This window comes from Hippopotamus amphibius, chromosome 17 (genome assembly GCF_030028045.1).
Source record: "Hippopotamus amphibius kiboko isolate mHipAmp2 chromosome 17, mHipAmp2.hap2, whole genome shotgun sequence".
Lineage (NCBI taxonomy): Eukaryota > Metazoa > Chordata > Mammalia > Artiodactyla > Hippopotamidae > Hippopotamus > Hippopotamus amphibius.
The window spans coordinates 44085226-44108760 of NC_080202.1; the positions used below are offsets into that span (position 1 = coordinate 44085226).

A 23535-nucleotide genomic window follows, 5' to 3' on the forward strand; every position below is an offset into this window, starting at 1 on the left:
TGGCTGTTATGAACAAAGCCTCTAAAAACACTCATGTGTGTGAACATGTTTTCATTTCTTTGGTGTAAAATCCCTAAGGGTGGGTTGCTTCATCACATGCTAAGTGCATATTTAACTTCTTTAGAAACGGCTACACTGTTTTCTCAAGTGGCTGTGCCATTTTGCTTTCCCACCAGCCCTCTGTGAGAGTTGCAGCTGCTCCACGTCTTCATCTGATCCTTGTATTTGTTTTTTTTTTTTTTTTTTAATTTTTTTGGGGGGGATACACCAGGTTCAATCAACTGTTTTTATACACATATCCCCATATTCCCTCCCTTCCTTGACGCCCCCCCTCGAGTCCCCCCCACCCTCCCTGCCCCAGTCCTCTAAGGCATCTTCCATCCTCGAGTTGGACTCCCTTTGTTATACAACAACTTCCCACTGACTATTTTACAGTTGGTAGTATATATATATATATATATATATATATATATATATATATATATCTTGTATTTGTTTTTAAACAAAGTTTAGCCTTTCTCGGAGGTGTGTAGTTGCATCTCATTGTGGTTTTCACTTGCTTTTCTCTAATAGCTGATGATGTTGAATGTCTATTCATGTGCAAATATCTTTTTAAGTGAAGTGTCTATTCAACTCCATTTTTAATTGGCTATTTATATTGTTTTAAGTGTGCTTTATATATAAAGCAATGGAAAAAGTCCTTTAAGATACGTGTTTAATAAATTTCTTCTCCCAGATTGTAACTTACCTTCATTGTATTAATGTCTCAGAAGACCAGAAGTTTTACAATTTTGATGAATTCTAAGTTAGCAATTTTTCTTTTTTTTTTTAATATTTATTTATTTATTTGGTTTTACTGGGTCTTAGTGGTGGCAGGTGGACTCCTTAGTCGCAGCTCGGGGGATCCTAGTTGTGGGTCACGGGCTTCTTAGTTGGGGCCTGTGAACTCTTAGTTGCTACATGTATGTGGGATCTAGTTCCATGATCAGGGGTCAAATCCGGGCCCCCTGCATTGGGAGGTTAGAGTCTTAACCACTGCACCACCAGGGAAGTCCCTTAGCAATTTTTCTTATATGGTTTGTGCTTTTTTGTGTCTTATCTAAGAAACCTTTGTCTGAGACCCATTGTCTAATCCAGAATCACAAAGATTTTCTCCTGTTTTCTTCCAGAAGTTGTATAGTTACATTTAGGCCTATGATTCATTTGGAGTTAATTTTCATATATGGTGTGTGGGAAGGGTCAAATTTCATTTTTTTACATTTTAAAAAACTATGTTTGTAGGGCCCTGTCGTGACAATTTATTACACAACTGACAGCACCTTAAATTGTGCCATGCCCCCTCCAATATGGCAAGCTAATAGAAACCTCCTGTTATGACAAGACTAGTTGAGGGGATTGCATGAGATTAGTATGGGGAAAGGGCCCTACGTTTAGCAGTCTGTTCCAACCATCTTTGTCAGGTCAGTGGACAAGTGACTGTCGTCACCACACTGTCAAATCTGTTGGTCACTGCTCTAGCCTCATCTTCCTCAGCGTCCCACAGCACCTGCCACAATCTCGATCCCTCTCTTGTCAGCTCGATGCCTTCCTCTCTGGGTGTTCAAAATTATTTCCCTATATAGCTACACTACTGTTAATACACAGTAGTGAAGAAATTAAATTCCTACACAATAATATGACCTCATAAAGAGTTGCTATGCAGATTTCCCCAATTGTCTCTATTATATAATATTTTAACAGCTCTTTGAGGTGTAATTGACATACAGTAATCTGTGTTGACACACACACAGACACACACACACACACACACAGACACACACACACACACACACCATGAAGGCATCACCAAAGTCAAAATGTTCATCACCTCAAAATGTTGCTTGATATCTCTTTGGAATTCTTCTTTCCCATCATTCCTTGCCCTTCCCAACCCCCATGCAACCATTGATCTGCTTTCTGTTTGCATTTTCTAGAATTCTATATAAATGGAATCATACAGTGTATACTCTTTCTAACTGGCTTCTAACTCAGCATGATTATTTTAAGGTTCATCCCTATTGTTGCATATGTCAATATTCATTTCTTTTTCTTGCTGAATAGTATTCCATTATAGGGATATACCACTGTTTATCTATTCACCATGGATGGACATTTGAGTTGTTTCAGTTTTTGTCTGTTACAGATAAAGTTGCTATGAATGTTTGTGTACAAGTCTTTGTATGGATGTACACTTCCATTTCTCTAGGGTAAATACCTGCCAGTAGAATGGCTGGATCATTGGTAGGAGTATGCTTAAGTCTTTTTGTTTGTTTGTTTTGTTCTTTAATTTATGTTTTGTTTTTTTTTTGGCTGTGTTGGGTCTTTGTTCCTGTGCATGGGCTTTCCCTAGTTGCGGTGAATGGGGGTTACTCGTCTTTGCAGTGCGAGGACTTCTCAGTGCGGTGGCTTCTCTTGTTGTGCAGCCCAGGCTGTAGGTGCGTGGGCTTCAGTAGTTGTGGCATGCAGGCTCAGTCGTTGTAGTGCATGGGCTTAGTTGCTGTGCGGCATGTGGGATCTTCCTGGCCCAGGGATGTATCCTGTGTCCCCTGCACAGGATTCTTAACCATTGTGGCACTGGGAAGCCCTATGCTTAAGCTTTTAAAGAAACTTTTAAAGGAACCTATTTTCCACAGTGGTTTGATCATTTTACACCTCTACCAGCAGTATATGAGAGTGTATGCATTTTCTTTACATTTTGGCCAGTTCTTGCTATGCTCAGTATTTTTGATTTTAGGCAGTTTAATAGGTGTGTAGTGGTATCTCACTGTTGCATCCCTGATGATTCATCATGTCAGACATTTTTCCCATATGCTTATTTTCCATCTGTATATCTTTAAATCTTTTGTCTATATTTTTTCTGGAGTTTTGAGGGGTCTTTATATATTCTTGAAACTAGTTCTTTATCCAGTATGTCAGTTGGTATTTTCTCCCATTCTGGGACTCATCTTTTCTTTGTCTCAGGAGAGTCTTTTGCAGGGCAGAAATTCTCTATTTTGATGATGTCTAATTTATCCATTTTTTTCATTTATTGATTATGCATTTGGCCTTATATCTAAGAAATCTTGCCTAACTCAAAGTCATAAAATTTTTCTCCTGTTTTCTTCTAGAAATTTTATAGTTTTAGGCTTTACATTTAGATCTTGAGTTCATTTCTGTACATGGTGTGGATTGAAGTTCATTTTTTTCCCCCTTGTGGATATTCAGTTGTTCCACCATCATGTGTTGAAAAGACTGTCGTTTCTATACTTAAATGCCTTTGAACCTGAAAGTTAGTTGTCCACATTGCTCTACTTCGGATCTTTCTATGTGTCCCTTTCATCTTTTTGTCTATCTTTACACTAATATCACAGTGTCTTCAAAGTGTAGCTTCATAAGCCTTGAAATCAGGTAGTATTAGTTCTTCAAGTTTGTTCTGTTTCAAAGTTGTTTTCATTATTCTAAATTTTATTTCCATATGAATTTTAGAATTAGCTTTTCAATTTCTGTAGAAAAGCCTACTGGAATTTTGGTCTATAAATCAATTTGGGGAGAACTGACGTTTTAACAATATTGAATCTTCAGATCCATAAATACATCATATCTCCATTTAATTAGGCCTTCCTTAATTGCCCCCAGCACTATTTTCCAGTTTCCAGTGTGCAAGTCTTTTACATCTTTTGTCAGATTTATCCTAAATATTATGTATGTTTGGTGCTATTATAAGTGGTATTTTAAAACTTTAATCTCTGATTGTTTGTTGAGACAAATTAATCTTTTTGTATGTTGATCTTGTACCCTGCAGACTTGATAAAGTTCCAGTAGCATTTTTGTAGATTCTGTCAGGTTTTCTACATAATCATGTTATCTGCAAATAAAGATAGTTTTACTTCTTCCTTTCCATTCTGAATATCTCTTTTCTTTTTGTTGCCCTGTTGCAGTGGCTAGAACCTTCAGTGCAATATCAAATCGAAGTAATGAGAGCAGTCATCCTTGCCTTTGTCCTGGTCTTGGAGAGAAAGCACTTTGCCTTTCACCATTAAATATGATGTTAGGTTTTCTGTAGAAGTCATTTATCAAGTTGAGGTAGTCTCCTTCCATTGCCAGTCTACTGAGGGCTGTTTTTTGCTTTAATCAGGAATGGATGTTAGATTTTGTCATATTTTCCCTATATCTGTTGCAACGATTATGTGATTTTTCTTGTTTAGTGTATTAACTTGGGTAAATTGATTTTCAAATATTAAACCAACCTTACATTCTTGAGATAAACCCCACTTGGTCATGATATATTATCTTTGTGTATATTATGGGATTTGATATGCTAAAATTTTGTTAAGAATGTTCACCTCTGTGTTCATGAGAGATATTGGTGTATACTTTTGTGTTCTTATAATGTCATTGTCTAATTTTGATATGGTGAAAGTTGGCCTTATAAATGAGTTGGGAAGTATTCTCTTCTCTTCAACTTTCTGGTAGAGGTTGTGTAGAATTGGCATTATTTTATTCCTTAAATGTCTGGTAGAATTCATCAGTTAAGCCACATGGACTTGAAGCTTTCTTTGTCCGAAGGTTTTAAACTGCACATCCAATTTCATTAACAGTGCTGTTTAAGTCACATCTTTATTTTTGAGGAAACTTCAGCAGTGCATGTCTTTCAAAGAATTTGTCCATTTCATCTTGAATTTATTGGTATAAGGAATCCTGTGATATTCTCTTATTATCCTCTTAATATCTGTAGTATTTTTTTCTTTGCCATTTTACTCATTTCTACTTTGATGTTTATTGTGTTCTTTCTTCTCTTACTCTGTGATTAATTCGCTCTCCTTTTTCTAGTTGAAGGTGGAAGGTGAGGAAGCTGAGGTTGGCATTAGCAACATCCCACATGTTGACATATTATGTTTTCAGTTTCAATCAGTTCAAAATAGTTTCTGATTTCCATCTTGATTTCTTCTTTGACCATAAAGTTACTTAGAAGTGTGTTGTTTAGTTTCCAAATATTTGGAGATTTTTTGGATTTGTTAATTTCTAATTTTATTCCTTTGTGGTCAGGGACATATACTGAATGACTAAAATCCTTTTAAATTCATTGAGACTTGTTTTATAGCCAATAAATTCTGGGAATAGACAAGAATATGATCTATTTTGGTAAATGTTATGTGTTCACTTAATACAAAATATGTATACTGCTGATTTGGGTGGAGTGTTCTATAAATGTCAATTAGGTCAAGTGGGTTGATAGTGTTGTTCAAGTCTTCTCATCCTTACTGATATTTTACCTACTTGTTCTATCAGTTGTGAGAGAGGAACATTGAACTCCCTAACTATAATTGTAGATTTTTTTTGTTTCTCCATGCCACTCTCACTTTTCCTTCATAAATTTTGAAGCTGCATTATCAGGTGGACAATTTTTTAGATTATGTCTTCTTCATTAATTGACCTTTCTATCATCATGAAATAACACTCGCTATCCTTGGTAATATTCTTTGCTTTGACATTGATTTCTCTTAAACTAATATATCCCACTCCAGCTTTCTTTTGATTAGTATTAGCATAGAATAGTTTTTTCTATCCTGTTAACCTGTTATTTTCCTATTGAAGATATATATTTGGCTTTTGCTTTTTTATCTAGTGTGACAGCTCTTCTAATTAGGGTGATTAGATCATTTACATTTACTGCAATTTTTGATATGATTACATTTAAATCTACTGTCTTGCCATTTGTTTTCTATTTGTCTCATCTATGCCTTATTCCTTTTTCCCTTTTCTTCCTGCTTTTGGATTGAGTACATTTTATTATTTTATTTTATTTCCTTTGCTAATTGGTTATAACTCAGATTTTGTTATTTTAGTGGCTGCTTTATGGTTTATAGTGTCCATCTTTAACTTATCACAGTCTATCCTCAAATGATATACAGTTTCTGAGTAATATAGGAGCCTTACAATAGTGTACTTCCATTTCTCCCCTCCGGGACTTTGTGCTATTTTTTTCATATCTTTTGCTTTTACTTATGTCATAAACAGCACACTATATTATGGTTTTTTGTTTAAATGATGAATTATCTTTTAAAGAGATTTAAATAATAAGAAAAAACTTATAGGGACTTCCCTGGGGATGCAATGGTTAAGAATTTGGCTGCCAATGCAGGGCACACAGGTTCCATCCCTGGTCCAGGAGGATCCCTGTGGAGCATAGATGCTGTGGAGGAACTATGCCCATGTGCCACAACTACTGAGTCTGTGCTCTAGAGCCCGTGGGCCGCAACTACTGAGGCCCACGCCCTAGAGCCTGTGCTCTGCAACAAGAGAAGGCACCCCACTGAGAAGGCCTCGCACTGCCAACAAAGATCCAATACAGCCAAAAAATAATAAAGTTCTCTTTAAGAAAAAGAAAAGACAATGGGTTCAAGTCTCAAAAGAAAAAAAAAGATAAAAGAAAAGACATATATTTACCTATGTCATTACCAATTCCAGGGTTCTTTTTTAAAATTTTTTATTTAGTTAGTTTATTTTTTATTTTTATTTGCTGTAGTGGGTCTTCATTGCTGCACATGGACTTTCTCTAGTTGTGGCCAGGGGAGAATGCTCTTCATTGCAGTGGGCAGGTTTCTAACTGCAGTGGTTTCTCTTGTTGTGCAGCACAGGCTCCAGGTGCACAGGCTTCAGTAGTTGTGGTATGCAGGCTCATTAATTGTGCCCTGCAGGCTTTAGAGAGCAGGCTTAGTAGTTATGGCACATGGGCTTAGTTGCTCCACAGCATGTGGCATCTTCCTGGACCATGGATCAAACTCGTGTCCTCTGCATTGGCAGGTGGATTCTTAAGGACTGTGCCACCAGGGAAATCCCAATTCCAGTGCTTTTATTCTTTTGTACATCCATATTTCAATGTTATTATTTTTCCTTCTGCTTAAAAATACTTCTTTGAGCATTTCTTAGAGTGGAAGTCTACCAGTGATTAATTCTTTCAGCTTTTGTATGTCTGAGATAGTCTTTATTTCGCTTTTGTTTTGAAAGATCTGGGTATAGCATTCCAGCTTGATAGAATTCAATTCACTGCTTTAAAGATGTTATCCCACTGAGTTCTCGTTTACATTGTTTCCAACAAGAAGTCTGCTGTCATTGTTATCTTTGTTCCTCTGTATGTAGTGTATAGTTTTTTCCTCTGTCTGCTTTTAAATTTGTTTGTTTCTTGCTGGTTTTCAGTAATTTGAGTATTATTTGTACCTTGGTGTAGTTTTGTCCATGTTTCTTATGCTTAAAGTCCATTGATCTTCTTGACTTTGTGGGTTTATACTGTTTACCAATATGGGAAATTTTTGCCTATTATTTCTTCAAATTTTTGTATTTCTCCTCTCCTTCATGGACTCTAAGTACACATATATTAGACCACTTGAAATCGTTGCACAACTCACTGATGCTCTATTCATTTTTGTTGGTGTTCTGTTTCATTACTCTCTGTGCATCATTTTGGATACTTCCTATTGCTATGCCTTAATGTTCACTAACCCTGTCTTCTGCACTGTCTAATCTGTCATTAACCTCATCCAGTGTCTTTTGCATTTAGACATTGTTTTCAATCTCTAGAAGCTCAATTTCGGTCTGCTTTACATCTTCCATGTCTCTTTAGTCTGGGTTTTTTAACATATGAAGTACAGTTATAGTAACTGTTTTTCATAGATAATAACTTTTTAAATGTTCTGTTTTGTGAAATGTAACATCTGTAGAGATTATGGGTTCGTTTTGATTGATTGCCTTTTCTGCTCAATAGGGGTCATATTTTCCTGCTTCTTTGCGTGCTTGGTAATTTTTCATATGATCCCAGATATTGTGAATTTTAGTTGATTGTGTGCTATATATTTTTATATCCCTATAAAATGCTTGGGCTTTGTTTTGGGTGAAATTAGGTTATTCAAAACAATTTTATTCTTTGAGGTCTAGCTTTTAAGATCTGTTGGGCAGGACTCCAAGTAGCCTTTAGTGTAGCGCTCATTATTTGCAGCTACTGAGGCAAGTGCTTTCTGAGTATCATGAGGTTTTCCAGTCTGACTTGTAGGAACAGGTACTATTCCCAACCTGGTGTGAGATCCAGTTATTCTTATTATTAATCCTTTCATATGGTTCTTCTCCTGGCATCAAGGAATTCCTCACATGGATGCACTGACCAATACTTTGTTGAGTACTCAAGAGATCCCTCTGCATATCTCGAGAGTTCTTTGTCCACTTCTTTTGTCTCCAGTACTTTGCTTTGTGAACTCTAGTCACCTTGGTTCTCCCAGACTCTCAGCTCCATTTCCTCGGTCAGGGAGTCCGTCAGTCTTTGCCTGGGCTTCTTTCCCCTGTACCATGACCTGGAAACTCTCCTAAAGAAGGAAGCTAAGCTGGACTTCCCCGATGGCACAGTGGTTAAGAATCCGCCTGCCAGTGCAGGGGACACAGGTTTGAGCCCTGATCAGGGAAGATCCTACTTGCCGCGGAGCAACTGAACCTGTGCTCCACAACTACTGAAGCCCGTGCACCTAGAACCCATGTTCCACAACAAGAAAAGCCACCATAATGAGAAGCCCCGCACTTCAACAACGAGTAGCCCGTCCTTGCCACAACTAGAGAATAGCCCGCACAGCGACAAAGACCTAAACGCAGCCCCAAATAAAAAGTAAATAAAAATAAATAAAAGTATAAGAAGTAAGCCAGGGCAGTCTTAGGGATCGCTTTATTTCCCATCTCTTGGAGATCATGGAACTTTATTGCCTGAGGTCCAGGTTCTTGAAAACTTGTTTCCTATATTTTGTGCCATATTTTCACACTTTCAGGCGGGAGGTTAAACTGGTGCTTGTTACTTCATCTTGGCCAGAAGCCAATAACATTCTTTAAGTCTGTTTTGTTTTGATACAGGGTCCAATCAAAGATTAGGCATTGCAGGTCATGTCTCTGATTCCATTAATCTAGATATTTCCCTGCTATTTCTTCTTTTTGGTCTTTTATGACATTGGCATTTTTGAAGAGCCTAAGCCACTTGTCTTATAAATTGCCCCACAGTCTGGATTTGTGTTTCCTCATTAGATCCAAAGGAAACATTGTGGGAAAGAATACTACATAGGCGATGTGTCCTTCCTACTTCAACACTTCAGGTGGCCCACTGCTAAGTTTGATCACTTGGTTCAGGTGGTATCTTCCATATCTCTCCATTGTAAAGTTATTTTTCCTCTTGGTAATTGATAAATAATATGTGGGGTGATACTTTGGGATCAGTGAAGATCCTACTTTCAAACAACTTCACCCAGCTGGGCATCAGTGATAATCCTTCTCTGAATCAATTATTACACTGGTAGTTGCAAAATGACACTTTCTTAATTCTGTCATTCCTTCTGCATTTATTAGCTGACATTCTTCTATAAAGAAGAGCTCCCCTTCTTTTCCTTTTGAGTGTCATTATGGACTCGTGCTCTTCTTTAAATTAATTGCATTATACCTTATTGTAATGATAATGTTATTCTTTAGAATGTTCCAGTTGTCCAGATTTGGCCAGTGTGATCTCTGTTATTGTTTCACCACACAATGATTTTTTGTTCCTAGAATACTTTCTGATATATTTACTACTCACAAATAGGAATTGAGAAAGGGACTCCAGAAGGTGGGGACTCATTCAGACTCTTCTTAGAAGTCTGCCTTCTTCCTGTGTACTCTCAACCCAAAGTGAGGCTTTCAGGATGGAAGGAGATACTTCTGAATTAAACTACGGATCAGTGTCACCCAATTCTAATCCCTGTTCCCTTTTTTCTAGGCATACCATACCTACTGCCATCCTAATCCTTCTGTTGGGCACCTCTCTCCTCCTCTATATTTCTTTGCACTAGTCAAGAGCAGCAATTGGACAACCGGTCCCTCTCCAATTCTGCAGTCCAGATGCCCCAAGAACTCCTTTTGGCACTGGTCTGTGGTGGCCTTGGCCTGCCTCTCCTACCTACTCAAGTAACTGCTTTACCACAAATTTAATTATCTGTGTTTCCATGTATAGGATCTTACCCAGCCACATGGCCTGCTGCCTCTGCCAATTTAAAAATACAGTTGAAGTTGTCTGTAAGACAGTCAAGCTGCGTTGCGATGGTGAATGCCTGACAAATGCCGCACCTTGTGGTGAGCCTCAATTGCCTGATGATAATTTTTCTATGTTTAATTTAATTTAATTTTTAAAATTTTATTTTTACTAAATGAGGATACATTTTAAAATTAATGATGTAATTACATTATTTTTCTTCAGTAATTCAGAGTTCCAGCTCCCTAAGATTCTAAGAACTACTCCCTTGCTAAAAATCGTATTCTTGGTTACATTATTAAGCTAATAATAGCTCAGTTACGGTGTTAGTTTAAGAATGTAAGTGATTTGTGTACATACAGGAACAAGAAAAAGGAATGGAAGGGGGAAGGGAATTAACATTAATGGCCACATATCCTAAACTGTGCTCTCTGCCAATGAGAACTCATTCATATATAGTGCATCACAGTTTGTAAACTGATTTTATATACATTAGGTCTCGAGTACCCTTTGTCTTATAAGCCAGGTGTAAATATATTTTTGTTTATTTGGTTTGTTTTTGCAATTTCATGAAAGAGTATAAGTGATGCTGTTTTATGTCCTATTTGGGGCCTGAGAGTTTCTGGTTCCATAAGCAGAAGCAGCTACCTAGCCCTCCTAATGGATGGGAGAGCTGTCCAGCTCTGAATTTATGCTTACACTGTCCAGCTCTCGACTAGCTCTGAATCTCAAGCTTTTCTATCCACAAAACACTCAGGTGCTTTCAGCTATTTTTCTATGTATTAGATTTATTGGCACTAACTTGATGACTTCCAAAATGTGCTTTCATGCCCAGATACCTTGAATACAGCTCTCTTTCAATGATCTAGAGCACATCATAAGTAACAACACTTTGCTACTTAGTAAAGACTATATTGCAGATTTTTCAAGACAGGTGTTTTGGGGGCGGCCACACTACACAGCTTGCAGGATGTTAGTTCCCCTACCAGAAATTGAACCCGGGCCACAGCAGTGAAAGTGCCAGGTCCTAACCATTAGACAGCCATGGAATTCCCCCAAACAACTTTTTTTTTTACCAATTATATTACTCCTTTCTCGCCCAAAGTGGGCAGAAAAGGCATTTTTAATCTCCTTTTACAGGTGAGGAACAACGAGAGCAGAGGTGTTAAGTGCTATGACCCGTGTTCCCAGATCTCCTGTCCCCAGTGTGGGGCTCTCTGCAAGCCCATGTTCCTCCTTTCTCATGACTCTCCACTGCTTCTTTGACCCTCACCATCACCACCAAATATATTTTTAATCCTTTTGGATGAGAAGCCCAGCTACACAATGGTACACATTACCTTCACACAGTCAGAAGCTTTGCATGGTTCCCAAGTAAAGCTGGCAATATTAGAAGTGAAATGAAATGAAAGCAAAGTAGGCATCTGACTGAAGTTGCTTTTTCCCTTCTGCATTTTAGGATCTCAAGTTTTACTGCATTGATTTGTTGACCATTCCACATTGGCATAGACTCTGGAAAATCTCTTAAGTTATACCTCAGGTCCCTGCCCACATTTTAGCAAAGAGCCAGGGTAGACATAGTGTGTTTTTCTATATAGAGCCTTCTGTTATGGGGGCTGGGACATACAGAAGCAGGGACTGAGCAAAGGCTTCAGTGGGTGGGTGGAAAAGGGCTTGTCATGATGAAGACCTGTTAGCAGCAGCTGTTGTCACAGTCATCTGTGAAAGCAGCAGGAACACAAGCACACTGAAGAGGTGGAGAGAGGAACCTCACACTCCTCTGCATCTGAGGCAGGACAGGATGGGGTATGTGAACGTGGAGAGTCACAGCAGATCTGCAGAGTGCCCAGCTGAGTAGGGGAATATTTGTCTTCCAGTCTTGGCTTTTCTTGAGTCCTGGGCAGTTGGCCTCTGTCCACCAGTGGAGTAATCCTAAATACAGTTACTATATTTCATGCTTTGGAATTTTCCCAGTAGATAGCCACTTCTTCAAAAGATACTTTTTTCACCTTTTGTGGTTGCCAATCATAGTCTTAAGTTTGGGTTTCCTTTTCTCCTAAGTGGCCCTCAGATGTTGACTGATTCCTAATCTATTGGATGGGATACATGTCTGTGAACTGACAAAAAGCTGTCCCAACCGTCTTCAGTTATCAAAACCAGTCTCTTCTTTTTTGACAGATGAAGAAGCATCTCTAGGGAATGCAGAAGGATCGTTCATGAAGGTGTTACAAGCCCGGAAGAAGAACAACAGCACCGAGCTGACTATTGAGCCAGAGAGGGCATCCTCAGACCAAAGTGCTGTCAGCTTGTCAACCTTCATGAATGAGCAGCTGGACTCGAATGCTGAAAGTGATGTTATCGGTGCACTAAACTACATACTGCCTTATTTCTCAGAGGGAAATCTACGAGATGTGGAATCAACATTATTACCAGTCATTCAGCTTCTTTTTCCAAATGTACAAGATGCAGATACGCTGCTGGGCCATTTGAAAAACAATATAAGGAACCCTTCCATCAACCCTATACCCAACAATTCAGCTGATAAAAATAAATTGAGGAAACTCTATTTTCTGGAAAATTTGTTAGATGCAGAAATTCAAGAACAAAGTGATGAGATTAAAAAGAAAGAAAAAACTGCCATGCTCATACATTCCAAACCTTTAGGTCCCAAATTGAAGCACCAAATCTTTCAAAAGAAATTGGAAACTGCCGAACCACAGGAAAACAGCCTAGCAAAGACTGAGAGTGTAGGGGAAAGGCTGCTGAGAGGGAACAGCATCCTCAAGGACCCAAGGGGCATAAAGAAAAGGCACTTCAAAGCAGTGGGAGATGAGAGCGTCAGGAGGAAACAGAATGCCCAGCCATTTGTGGAGAACACTGCCAGAGAAAGAAGTCTCACGAGCCCATCCCCAGCAGAGCTGGAACAGCTTCACATGGTGCAGAGGCCCCAGGAGTTAGTGGGAAACTCCTTCACCACAGAGCCTGCATTCATAAAGGAAGATAAGGCAGCAGCCTCTTCTTTCCTGAAACAGTATTCAAGGGGCAGGCTTTCTGGCTCCATCCCTCCAAACTCCCCATCTCAGGTTAAAAAGAAATCAAAAGACTTACCCTCCACTATTGCTGTTTTAGAAGATGCATATGCTAGAGTTATAAATCTGAAGACTTCTCAACTAATCTCACATTCCGGGAAAAAATACATCTTCCATAAAATTCAGTCTGGTCTGGTCCAGAGAAGACCCAAAGCCGAATTGCGTGGAAAGTTCACAGAGAAAGGTTCTCCCAGTAGAATGATGCTTGTGAGGCGTCCTTTCTCAGCAGTGAGAAGCCTCATAAATTCCCCTCCAAGAGAGGCTTTTTCATCTTCAGGAGAACTGACTTCTCAAGAAAATCCTTTTCCAGAATTATTTTCTCTTGCAGACCCTTCTACAGAGAAGCCTACTCCAGAAAGCAATACTGCACAAAATGTCTTTGAAGAAATTACAAACTCTATTCTGCCAGGAGGAACCGGCCCTGGAATCACTGCCCATAAGAGTGTCCCCACGGCACATTCTGCTGTTGCTGCAGACAACTTTATCCCAACTGTTCAACACACCAACGAAGCACAGTGGGAGGACCACAGCGTGGGCACTGAATTATCCTCTAAGCCCCCAGGCTCCACGTTCCCAGCACTCACATCCCCGGGTGATCAATTTGAAGCTCAGCTAAACCAGCAGCTATCATCCCTCATCCCCAACAATAATGTGAGAGGGCTCATTTCTCATGTTACCCGGACTTTGAAAATGGACTGCTCGGAGACCCACGTGCAGCTGGCCTGTGCCAAGCTCATCTCCAGCACAGGCCTCCTGATGAAGCTCCTCAGTGAGCAGCAACAAGTAAAGGCATCGAAGGCAGAATGGGATACGGACCCGTGGAAAACCGAGAACTATATCAGTGAGAGCGCAGGAGCCCAGGGTGAACAGAAGGAGCAGGAGCCCAGTGAGGTGAGGATGAGCCCTGAAACACGGGAGCTGCACGTGTACTCAGTGTAGGACGTGCCATTAAAGTGCCCAAGCAGGAATCCCAGGGGCTCCTAGTCTGTATCTTGTTTCAGCCATGAACCTGGCTAAGACAGTGATCTCCCCCTTGGCTCATGTAGAGAATGTGCCACTACTCCTAGGGTAGACGAGAAGAGGACATAACACACAGATAAATAAATGGTAGAAGAAAATGCTAATGAGAAGATGAATACCATTAAATTTGGCTTGTTCTTCTAGAAGCGTCTGGCCTGAAAGGATTGAGTTTTATAGTAATTTAAGGATAGTTCGCTTTCATCTTTTCAATCTTCTTGTTTTAAAAAAATGTTATTTATTATTTTAGCTCACAAAAGAAGTCCCAGGATACAACTATAACAAGAAACTCATCCTGGCAATATGTGTAACTGGAGCAGTGATGACTTTCATTATCATTTTCTGTCTCATTCAGGTAAGGACAATAATTAATTCAGATTCAGATTCCTGCATATCCTTTGCGCAGACTCACCAATTTTTTCATTTATTTATTTATATTTATTTATTTATTATTTATTTATTGCCTGTGTTAGGTATTCGTTGCTGCACACAGGCTTTCTCTAGTTGTGGCGAGTGTGGACTACTCTTCATTGTGGTACGCAGGCTGCTCGTTGTGGTCGTTTCTCTTGTTACATAGCACAGGCTCTAGGCATGTGGGCTTCAGCAGTTGTGGCACATGGGCTCAATCATTGTGGAGCATGGGCTTAGTTGCTCCATAGCACATGGTATCTTCCTGGGGTAGGCATCAAACCCGTGTCTCCTGCATTGGCAGGTGGATTCTTAACCATTGCGCCACCTAGGAAGTCCCCAATTTTTAATATTTTGTCCATGTTCTTTATATCCTCTCTGTTTCCCTCTATATCTCTATGTAGGTATGTAGAAGCAGTAAATCGTTTTCCTAAACCATTTCAGAAAGTTACAAAAAAAAAATTTCATATTCAGAACCCACAAACTGAAAATCAAAGCCGCCTTTCCACCTGATTCTCACTTGATCGTTCTCTTCAGTCACTAGGACTGAGATACAGTTTGTTGTTTTACTTAAAAGTATATTCCCAGGATTTATTTTTTCTTGCAGGGGGTGGGGCATCTGCGTTGCATCTTCACTGCGGTGCGCAGGCTTCTCGTTGCACAGGCTTCTCTTGTTGCAGAGCACGGGCTCTAGGCGCACCGGCTCATTAGTTGTGGCACACGTGCATAGTTGCTCCGCAGCATGTGGGATCTTCCTGGAGCAGGGAACGAGGGATTGAACCCGTGTCCCCTGCAGTATCAGGCGGGTTCTTCTTCACTGGGCCACCAGGGAAGCTCCCCCAGGATCTTTAAAGGAACTCCTCTCCCGGGAGATCTTTCTGGAATTGGATCCTAATACCAAGCCATTAGACTATTTTGACAAGTTGAGTTGATAAGAAGGCCAGAGTTGACATGATAGTAAAATTCCTTCAACTCAAAAAGCTATGTTGATTTGATGTCCTCCCCAGTCACTCTCATTCTACCATTGCTTTCTTTCCTTGTTGGCTGAAGTGATGAGAGGTATATAATCTCCACCCTCAGGGAGCTATCGGTCCCCCTGGCAGGGCTGAAAGCACATGGTTAAAAGATAAAAGTGTGGTCTTGTCAACTCTTTAGATTTACTTAGCAGCTTTCTTCTCTGGTGTGTTAGGCTTGTGTAGCTGGGTTCCATTACAACATTGCAAGGAACATCCAGCAGCAGGCTCCCCAAAGTATGTCCTATTTACGGTAGCCTGTCCCTGGAGCCAGCCTGCTTACCTTCTGTTCACTTACATAATGAGTTATTACTTTTCCCAACAGGCACTTGCTAACCGCATCAAAAGAGTGATTTTCAACAGCTGCCAATCTTGATTCTGCCCTACCAATCCAACCTACTTTATTTGCCTTTTCTACTGTCGTGGCTGCCCTCCATTCCAGCCTAAGCAGCTCACTATATGCTAGTTACACCATACCCATTCCTACGTTTGTCTGTGCCTCTGCCCATCGAAAATCCTTTATTTTGCTTTGCCTGTGGAAGTCCTATGAACCTCTCAAAAGCCAACTCAAGTTCATCTTTCTTTGTACAGCCTTCCCTGAATACTCCAGCTCTCCTGACCCTAGTCCTGTGAGGTTTGTCACCATTTCTTAGGGGCCATAGCAAAGCAGTCCCCTCCCCTCAGAACTCACAAAAGTGGTAAACAGGTTTTTAAGAGGTGGTTCCCCAAGAGAGAAACACCAGGGTCAGCACAGCATGGACAGAGCAGAGATGTGTGAGGACCAATGGCTCCCTGGCCTATCAGACTTGAATAAAACCTGACATGACGTATGAACTGCTAAAGAGAAACGTGTCTGTCTGCAGGAGGGCTGGTCAGCAGTGAAAGCATAGAAAAGGTGAGGCGAGCCCAACACGGGTGGTGCCCATCCTCACATTGCCCGAGAGTAGAGATGGCACCTTAGGCAGCGTAACTGGAGGGTCCGGCCCAGTCGCCAGGCTGTGCCAGTTGAGGAGATGGACGGATCCAGCTACCCCAGGCCTTTCCAGTATACGCAGGATTCAGCTGATTCCTTTCATTCTAATCCTGTTCTCACCAAGTAGCCTTCCGATTGTGTGATTGTGCTTTCGTATGCCACAGAGGCCTTGTCTGTCTCTAGAGAAGGTAATTCTCTGATTGTGTAGACACACATGCCCTGTCTGTAGAACATGTACTTCTCATTATGAAGTGAGAATTCGGCATTCTGATTTTTGATCAGTCCTGTGATATTGATAAGGGGAGACTGCCACACTAGGAAGAGGTGGGTTCTCTCTTGGTGAGAAGAGCATGATTCCTGAGCCCAGGAGGCTGGGGACTAGCATGGGGTCAGCTTGCTAGTCATTGGCCATGGCCCAGACTACCCTCTACATCTCCAGGTGGCATATGGACTTTTGCTTTTTTAGAATTTGTATAAAGTCCCCTTTTTATTCTTTTTAGCTTCTGTGTAGTTTAACCTTGCATTTGTTTTGGGTTTTTTTTGGCTTGTGGAATCTCAGTTCCCCAACTAAGGATTGAACCTGCACTCTCAGCAGTGAAAGCAAGGAGTCCTAACCATGATTTCCTCTCCCCACATACACAATAAACTTTTTGAGGACAGGGGCCATGCAGTGTTTTTCCTATGGAAGTTCCATGGAAGAGATTTGAGGCGTTATGTCAGTTCCACAGTGAGGAACAATGCAACCAAATATTTATTTGAAGTAGCACAGAGAGTCCAGCAATAGACCCATGTGTTGTGAAGACTTCTGAAATGTCATGTTTCAATACTCAAATGAGTGGAAGAAAACGAACAAAATGGTAATAGAGTAGCTGCCTACCTCGTTGGGGGGTGGGGGGGTGGGAAATAATAGCAGATCCCTATTTCTCACCTAAAATTAACCTATTTCCATAAATGTGAGAGAAGACCACATAACAGTATTAGAAGAGTGCCACAGGGTTCATGGCAGCACTATTTACAATAGCCCAGGACATGGAAGCAACATAAATGCCCTTCAACAAGATGAATGGATAAAGAAGATGTGGCACATATATGCAATAGAATACGACTCAGCCATAAAAAGGAATGAGATTGAGTTATTTGTAGTGAGGTGGATGGACCTAGACTCTGTCATACAGAGTGAAGTAAGCCAGAAAGAAAAATAAATACCGTATGCTAACTCATATATATGGAATCTTAAAAAATGGTACTGGTGAACCCAGTGGCAGGGCAGGAATAAAGATGCAGATGTAGGAAAAACAAAAGTATTAAAAGAGGGACTTCCCTGGTGCCGCAGTGGATAGGAATCCACCTGCCAATGCAGGGGACATGGGTTGGATCCCTGGGCCAGGAAGATTCCGCATGCCGCAGAGCAGGTAACCCCGTGTGCCACAACTACTGAGCCTGCGCTCTAGAGCCTGTGAGCCACAACTACTGAGCCCACACAATGCAACAACTGAAGCCTGAAAGGTCTAAGGCCCGCATTCCGCAACTACTGAGCCCATGTGCTGCAGCTACTGAAGCTGACATGCCTAGAGCCTGTGCTCCACAAAAAGAGAGAAGCCTCCACAATGAGAAGCCAGCGCAAAGTAGCAAAGAGTAGCCCCTGCTCGCTGCAACTAGAGAAAGTCTGCTCACATCAGTGAAGACCCAAAGTAGCAAAAAAAAAAAGTATTAGAAGAAAATAAACACAATATTTTTATAATATTATGGTGGGGAAAAGCCTTCAGAGCCTGATGGCAGGAGCAGAACCTTTGATAGATTGACCACCTTGTCTGTGACACCAACTTAGCACTGATTCATGTCAAGAGTAAGATGGAGAATTTTGCATATACTGTCTGATTTAATCCCCACAGTCCTGTGAGGATGGTGTTACTTTCCCTCTTTCATAGATGAAGGAGATCAATGTAAGGCCCCAGTGGCCAAACCAAGAGCAGAAGCCAGTTTCACCTGACTGCAAAGCCTGTGCTCCCTACTCTGCTCTTCTGTCTCCTTAGAGACAAAAGCACTGGAAGGATTTGAAACATTGAAATTCAGTGAAAGCCAATATTTATTTACTATAAAGAGATTTTTTGGGTTTTGTTGCTTTGTTCATGAGGGGATTTGGGGCCACACTGAACAGATTGTGGGATCTTAGTTCCCTGATCAGGGACTGAACCCGGGCCACAGCAGTGAAAACGCTGAGTTCTAGCCACTGGACCGCCAGGGAACTCCTACGAGTTTCAAAAATCAACAGGAAGAGGACACACAGTCCAGGGGAGACGGGGGCAAGGGCTGTGAAGAAGAGGAGGAGCTGTGTTGAGTCTGCCACCATAGCTGCCCGTCCTCTCCTCATGGCTCACGTGGCGCAGGTTTTGTCAGCCAGGCCGGTGACACCTCATGACATAAACATAATCTCTATTATATTCTTCAAGATCTTTTGTAATCTGTCTAGCATTCATTGTATTTGATTTTTAGTGTGGTTGAGAGAGGGGATCTCTCTTCCTCTACAGGAAGATCCAGTTGTTTTCAAATCTTTCACTGAATGGTTCATTCCTTCTTCCCTGGTCTAAACTACTGTCTTTATCTGGACTCTATTCTGTTGATGCAGTTATCTTTTCCTGGACCAGTACCAATATCGCACTGCTTAACTCCAGTTGCTTTGTAACATATTTTGTATCCGGTGGGGAAAGGTCCTGCTCTTTGGTCTTCTCTCTCATCCGTATCATAACTGGGCTTGCATATATACTCTACCAAATGTCAGCTGGCCAGGTTTTGTTTTAAAATTATCCTGGATATAAATGGATTGCATTGAATTTGTAGGTTAATTGGAGGAGAACTGACCTCTTTATAACATTCTAGGAAGATGGTGTCTCATGCCATGTATGTATTTCTTCTTAATGTCCTTCAGAAAAGTTTGAATGTTTCATCACATAGGCCTTACACATTAAAACAGAAAAGTTTTAATGTTTTCATCACATAGTGCTTAACATAGGTTAAGTTTCTTCCTCGGCACTTTATGCATTTTTATTCATATAGTAAATGGGATCGTCCTTCTACTTTTTAGTTACTTATCTGTGTTATATGGGAAAGCTGTTGAGGCTTATATGTTGATCTCTTGATTTTGTATGCAGCCATCTTACTGAACTCTCATATTACTCCCCATAAAACTTCACTTGATTCTTTTGGTCTTTTCAGATCCATCATTTCATATGCAAATCTGTTTGTCTCTTCCTTTCCAATACTTCAATTTTCTTATGCTACTGATTAGGGCCTCCTCCACAGTGATGAGTAAGAGCAGGAATGATAGGCATCCTACTCTTGTTCTTGACTTTAAAACAAAGCTTGGGTTTCTGGTACATACTTTTCTTTTCTTTTCCTGCTTCTAAGAGTTTTTCTTAGGAATTATCTGTTGAACATTATCTAAAACAGTCCATAAAATGTATTGGCATCTGCATGCAAGACCCGGAGTAAAGTACTGTGGGAGAGTCAAAGGATTACTAAACAGGATAGAATTCCTGTGTTTACAGAAGTTATCATCTCACTGGGTCGACAGGACTTAAAATAAAAAGGAGTGAATGAGGCTGTGGAAATAGTGGTAATGGACAATCATGGTCATGTTTTCTTTCACAACAGATTCATGCTCACAGGGCAGCAGCAGCAGCAGCAGCACAGGGAGAGGAAGAAACAGGGCAACTGCCCAAGGGCCACAAAAGGTGAGTGGGGCTGAACATCCTGCCTGTTCTCCACGCTAAGCCACATGCAAAGGTCCCCCGAGACCCTGGGGGCCAGACACCGAGAACGTCTGTGAGGCCAGCACGCAGGGGATGCTTTTCAAGCTCCCAGGTCTGTGGTGATTCTGCTCGTTGTGATTCTGGACTCAGGCGCCCATTTAGTCCTGAGAAGCCCAGAGGTAACACAGGTGAGAGAGGTGCGAAATGTAACACTGACTGTGTGTGTTTTCCTCCAAGGGGCTTTTTTCCCTTTCTTCTGCGAAAGAGAAGCTCAAGGGAAGGCGAGAGTCAGGTAACTTTGAGGAGGGTAACGTACTGTGGCCGGAGAAAGCAGGGGGATGCAGAGTTAATATTTCCCTTTCTGTGTTCTAGGAGGGCTTTCACTGGAGAAGGCGGCCACTTTGGCTTAGGGATACGTATAGACCGCTCAATGCCACACGCAAGAAAAACATGGCACAGAAGCTACATGACCAGGAGTCTTCTGATGAGGATGAGATTTTCCAGAAGGATGCGGGGTAGATGAGAGGGGACAAGTTAAAATTCTCGTCTAAAATGGGGAAATAATGAAAAGTGTAATTGTTCCTTTTGAGAGTAAAAGCCTTGGCATTATTCTTCTTATCTCAGGGAAGGCAGCAGAACCCCAGCAGAGGACGTTTAGGCTGCAGATTCGGCTGCTGGGGAGACGGGTGTGGAAAGTGAGGCCGCACACGAGACCGCGGCAGTGTGAGCCCCATCCTGCCTCAGGCCACCTGCACATTTCATTTTCCAGGATTGGCTTCTCAGCATCACTTGTCAAATGCTTCTTTTTCTCATTTAAAAAAAAATACATTTATTTATTTATTGGCTGTGTTGGGTCTTCATTGCTGCACGCGGGCTTTCTCTAGTTGTATTGAGCAGGGGCTAGTCTTCATTTCAGTGCACGGGCTTCTCATCGCGGTGGCTTCTCTTGTTGTGGAGCATGGGCTCTAGGCGGGTCGGCTTCAGTAGTTGTGACACATGGGCTCAGTAGTTGTGGCTCATGGACTCTAGAGCACAGGCTCAGTAGTTGTCGCGCACAGGTTTAGCTGCTTCACGGCATGTAGGAAGCTCCATGACCAGGGCTCAAACATGTGTCCCCTGCATTGGCAGGTGGATTCTTAACCACTGCTCCACCAGGGAAGTCCCTTCACTGAATTTTAGATTCTTTTCCTGTATAGGTCATTACAGAGTATTGAGTACAGTTCCCTGTGCCTACACTAGGTCCTTATTAGTTACCTATTTTTTTGTTTCTTCATCTTTACAATGGAAATTCCCTTGTAGGGCTATTTGAGAATCAAATGAGATGCCCATGAGTGAGTTGCACACATAAGCTTTTCCAGTAGGCCCCAGAAACGGCTTCTGAACATCGAGCACATCAGGTAGAATTTTCACGTGTCAAATGGAAGGATTAGATATAACGTGCTGGGAAGGAGCAGCCCCTCCCCAGAGATGGCTGGGCCCGTGGCGTGACTGAGGCTCAGTCACCTGTCTCAGCCCATTGACCAAGGGCCCCGGGCACTGCTTTGAAATTCATCCCTGTTTTTGTGCTAAGGCAATGCCTCCCACAGGCTTCTCCTGACCAGTGATTGAGTGCAATGGAAATACTGCACTCAGGGGGGCCTGTTCCTAGGGGATAGGGGTTGGCTGACTTTGACCACAGGATTCCTGGAAGGCCTTGCTAGACCTTCTTTAGATTGCATGGCAGTATAGGATGCTTCCACCCAACCTTTTCTTCCTCTCTCCTTCACTTGGTGTCGGATTTGCATTGCAGCCTGACAGCCTCTCGGGTTTCCTCCCTATTTCTCTTACACAGGCATTTCTCCTAACAGTGTCTATGCATGTTTCATCCTGCTTCAGCTTCTGCTTTCTTGGAGGGCCTGGACTAACACATTCAGAGTGACAATGACAAGAAATGGGTATTATATCCCTCTTGCCAATTAGCAAACTGTATATGGCTTATCCTAATAATTCTATCAACATGTATAACCTATCATCTTTCCTTTGGAAAATTCCCAGGGCCTTTTCCAAAGATTAACTTCACCTTTTACTGTAGATTGTGGCTGCCTCAAAGTAAGAGAAATGAAATATATTAGTGGAAAACACATATCAGAAAATATTCCGGGATATAAGAACATTAAATAGGAGGTAAAATGATAGAATTATCATACAATTAAGGCATGAAGAAAAATACAATTACTATAAAAAGTAGGCTCCTAGGCTTATACTAACTTCTCACTCACCTGTAACAGCTTTCACTCCATCCATCACCTTATTCAGATCAACTTTTCCATTAGCGCTGAGGAAAAGCGCCAGTTCAGACGTGTAATCAATGTCAAGAGCTCAAACATACAAAGGATGTATACTGATGGGAAATTCCAGGGAAATTCCATTGATGTCATAATTTTACCCAGACTTATATTAAACCTCTGGATTTCAAGGATTTAGCTGATCTCTATTTTTTTTTTTTTTATTATTATTTTATTTTATTTTTTTGGGGGGTACACCAGGTTCAATCAACTGTTTTTATACACATATCCCCATATTCCCTCCCTTCCTTGACGCCCCCCCCCTCGATTCCCCCCCACCCTCCCTGCCCCAGTCCTCTAAGGCATCTTCCATCCTCGAGTTGGACTCCCTTTGTTATACAACAACTTCCCACTGACTATTTTACAGTTGGTAGTATATATATGTCTGTACTACTCTCCCGCTTCTTCTCAGTTTCCCCTTCACCCCCCGCCCCCTCCCATACCTCGAGTTCTCCAGTCCATTCCCTGTATCTGCTTCCCTGTTCTTGTCACTGAGTTCATCAGTACCATTTTTAGATTCCGTATATGTGAGTTAGCATACAATATTTGTCTTTCTCTTTCTGACTTACTTCACTCTGTATGACAGATTGTAGTTCTATCCACCTCATTACATATAGCTCCATCTCATCCCTTTTTATAGCTGAGTAATATTCCATTGTATATATATGCCACATCTTCTGTATCCATTCATTTGTTGATGGGCATTTCGGTTGCTTCCATGTCCTGGCTATTGTAAAGAGTGCTGCAATAAACATTATGGTACAAGTTTCTTTTGGGATTATGGTTTTCTTTGGGTATATGCCCAGGAGTGGGATTACTGGATCATATGGTAGTTCTATTTGTAGTTTTTTAAGGAACCTCCAAATTGTTTTCCATAGTGGCTGTACCAACTTACAGTCCCACCAACAGTGCAGGAG

General features: G+C 41.2%; 1 protein-coding gene across 1 annotated transcript in view; it reads left to right on the top strand.

Annotated features, from left to right (window-relative positions):
* The window catches only part of LOC130840848 (leucine-rich repeat-containing protein 37A-like), a 32029-nt gene extending 10945 nt beyond the window's left edge, over positions 1-21084 (top strand). The window contains exons 4-10 of the mRNA XM_057716812.1: positions 10028-10146; positions 12224-14025; positions 14402-14506; positions 20197-20276; positions 20532-20586; positions 20667-20809; positions 20919-21084. Of these exons, the coding sequence (XP_057572795.1) occupies positions 10028-10146; positions 12224-14025; positions 14402-14506; positions 20197-20276; positions 20532-20586; positions 20667-20809; positions 20919-20952 (2338 nt within the window). The 3' untranslated portion in view covers positions 20953-21084. The remainder of the gene's footprint in view (positions 1-10027; positions 10147-12223; positions 14026-14401; positions 14507-20196; positions 20277-20531; positions 20587-20666; positions 20810-20918) is intronic.
* The last annotated feature ends 2451 nt before the right edge of the window (positions 21085-23535 follow it).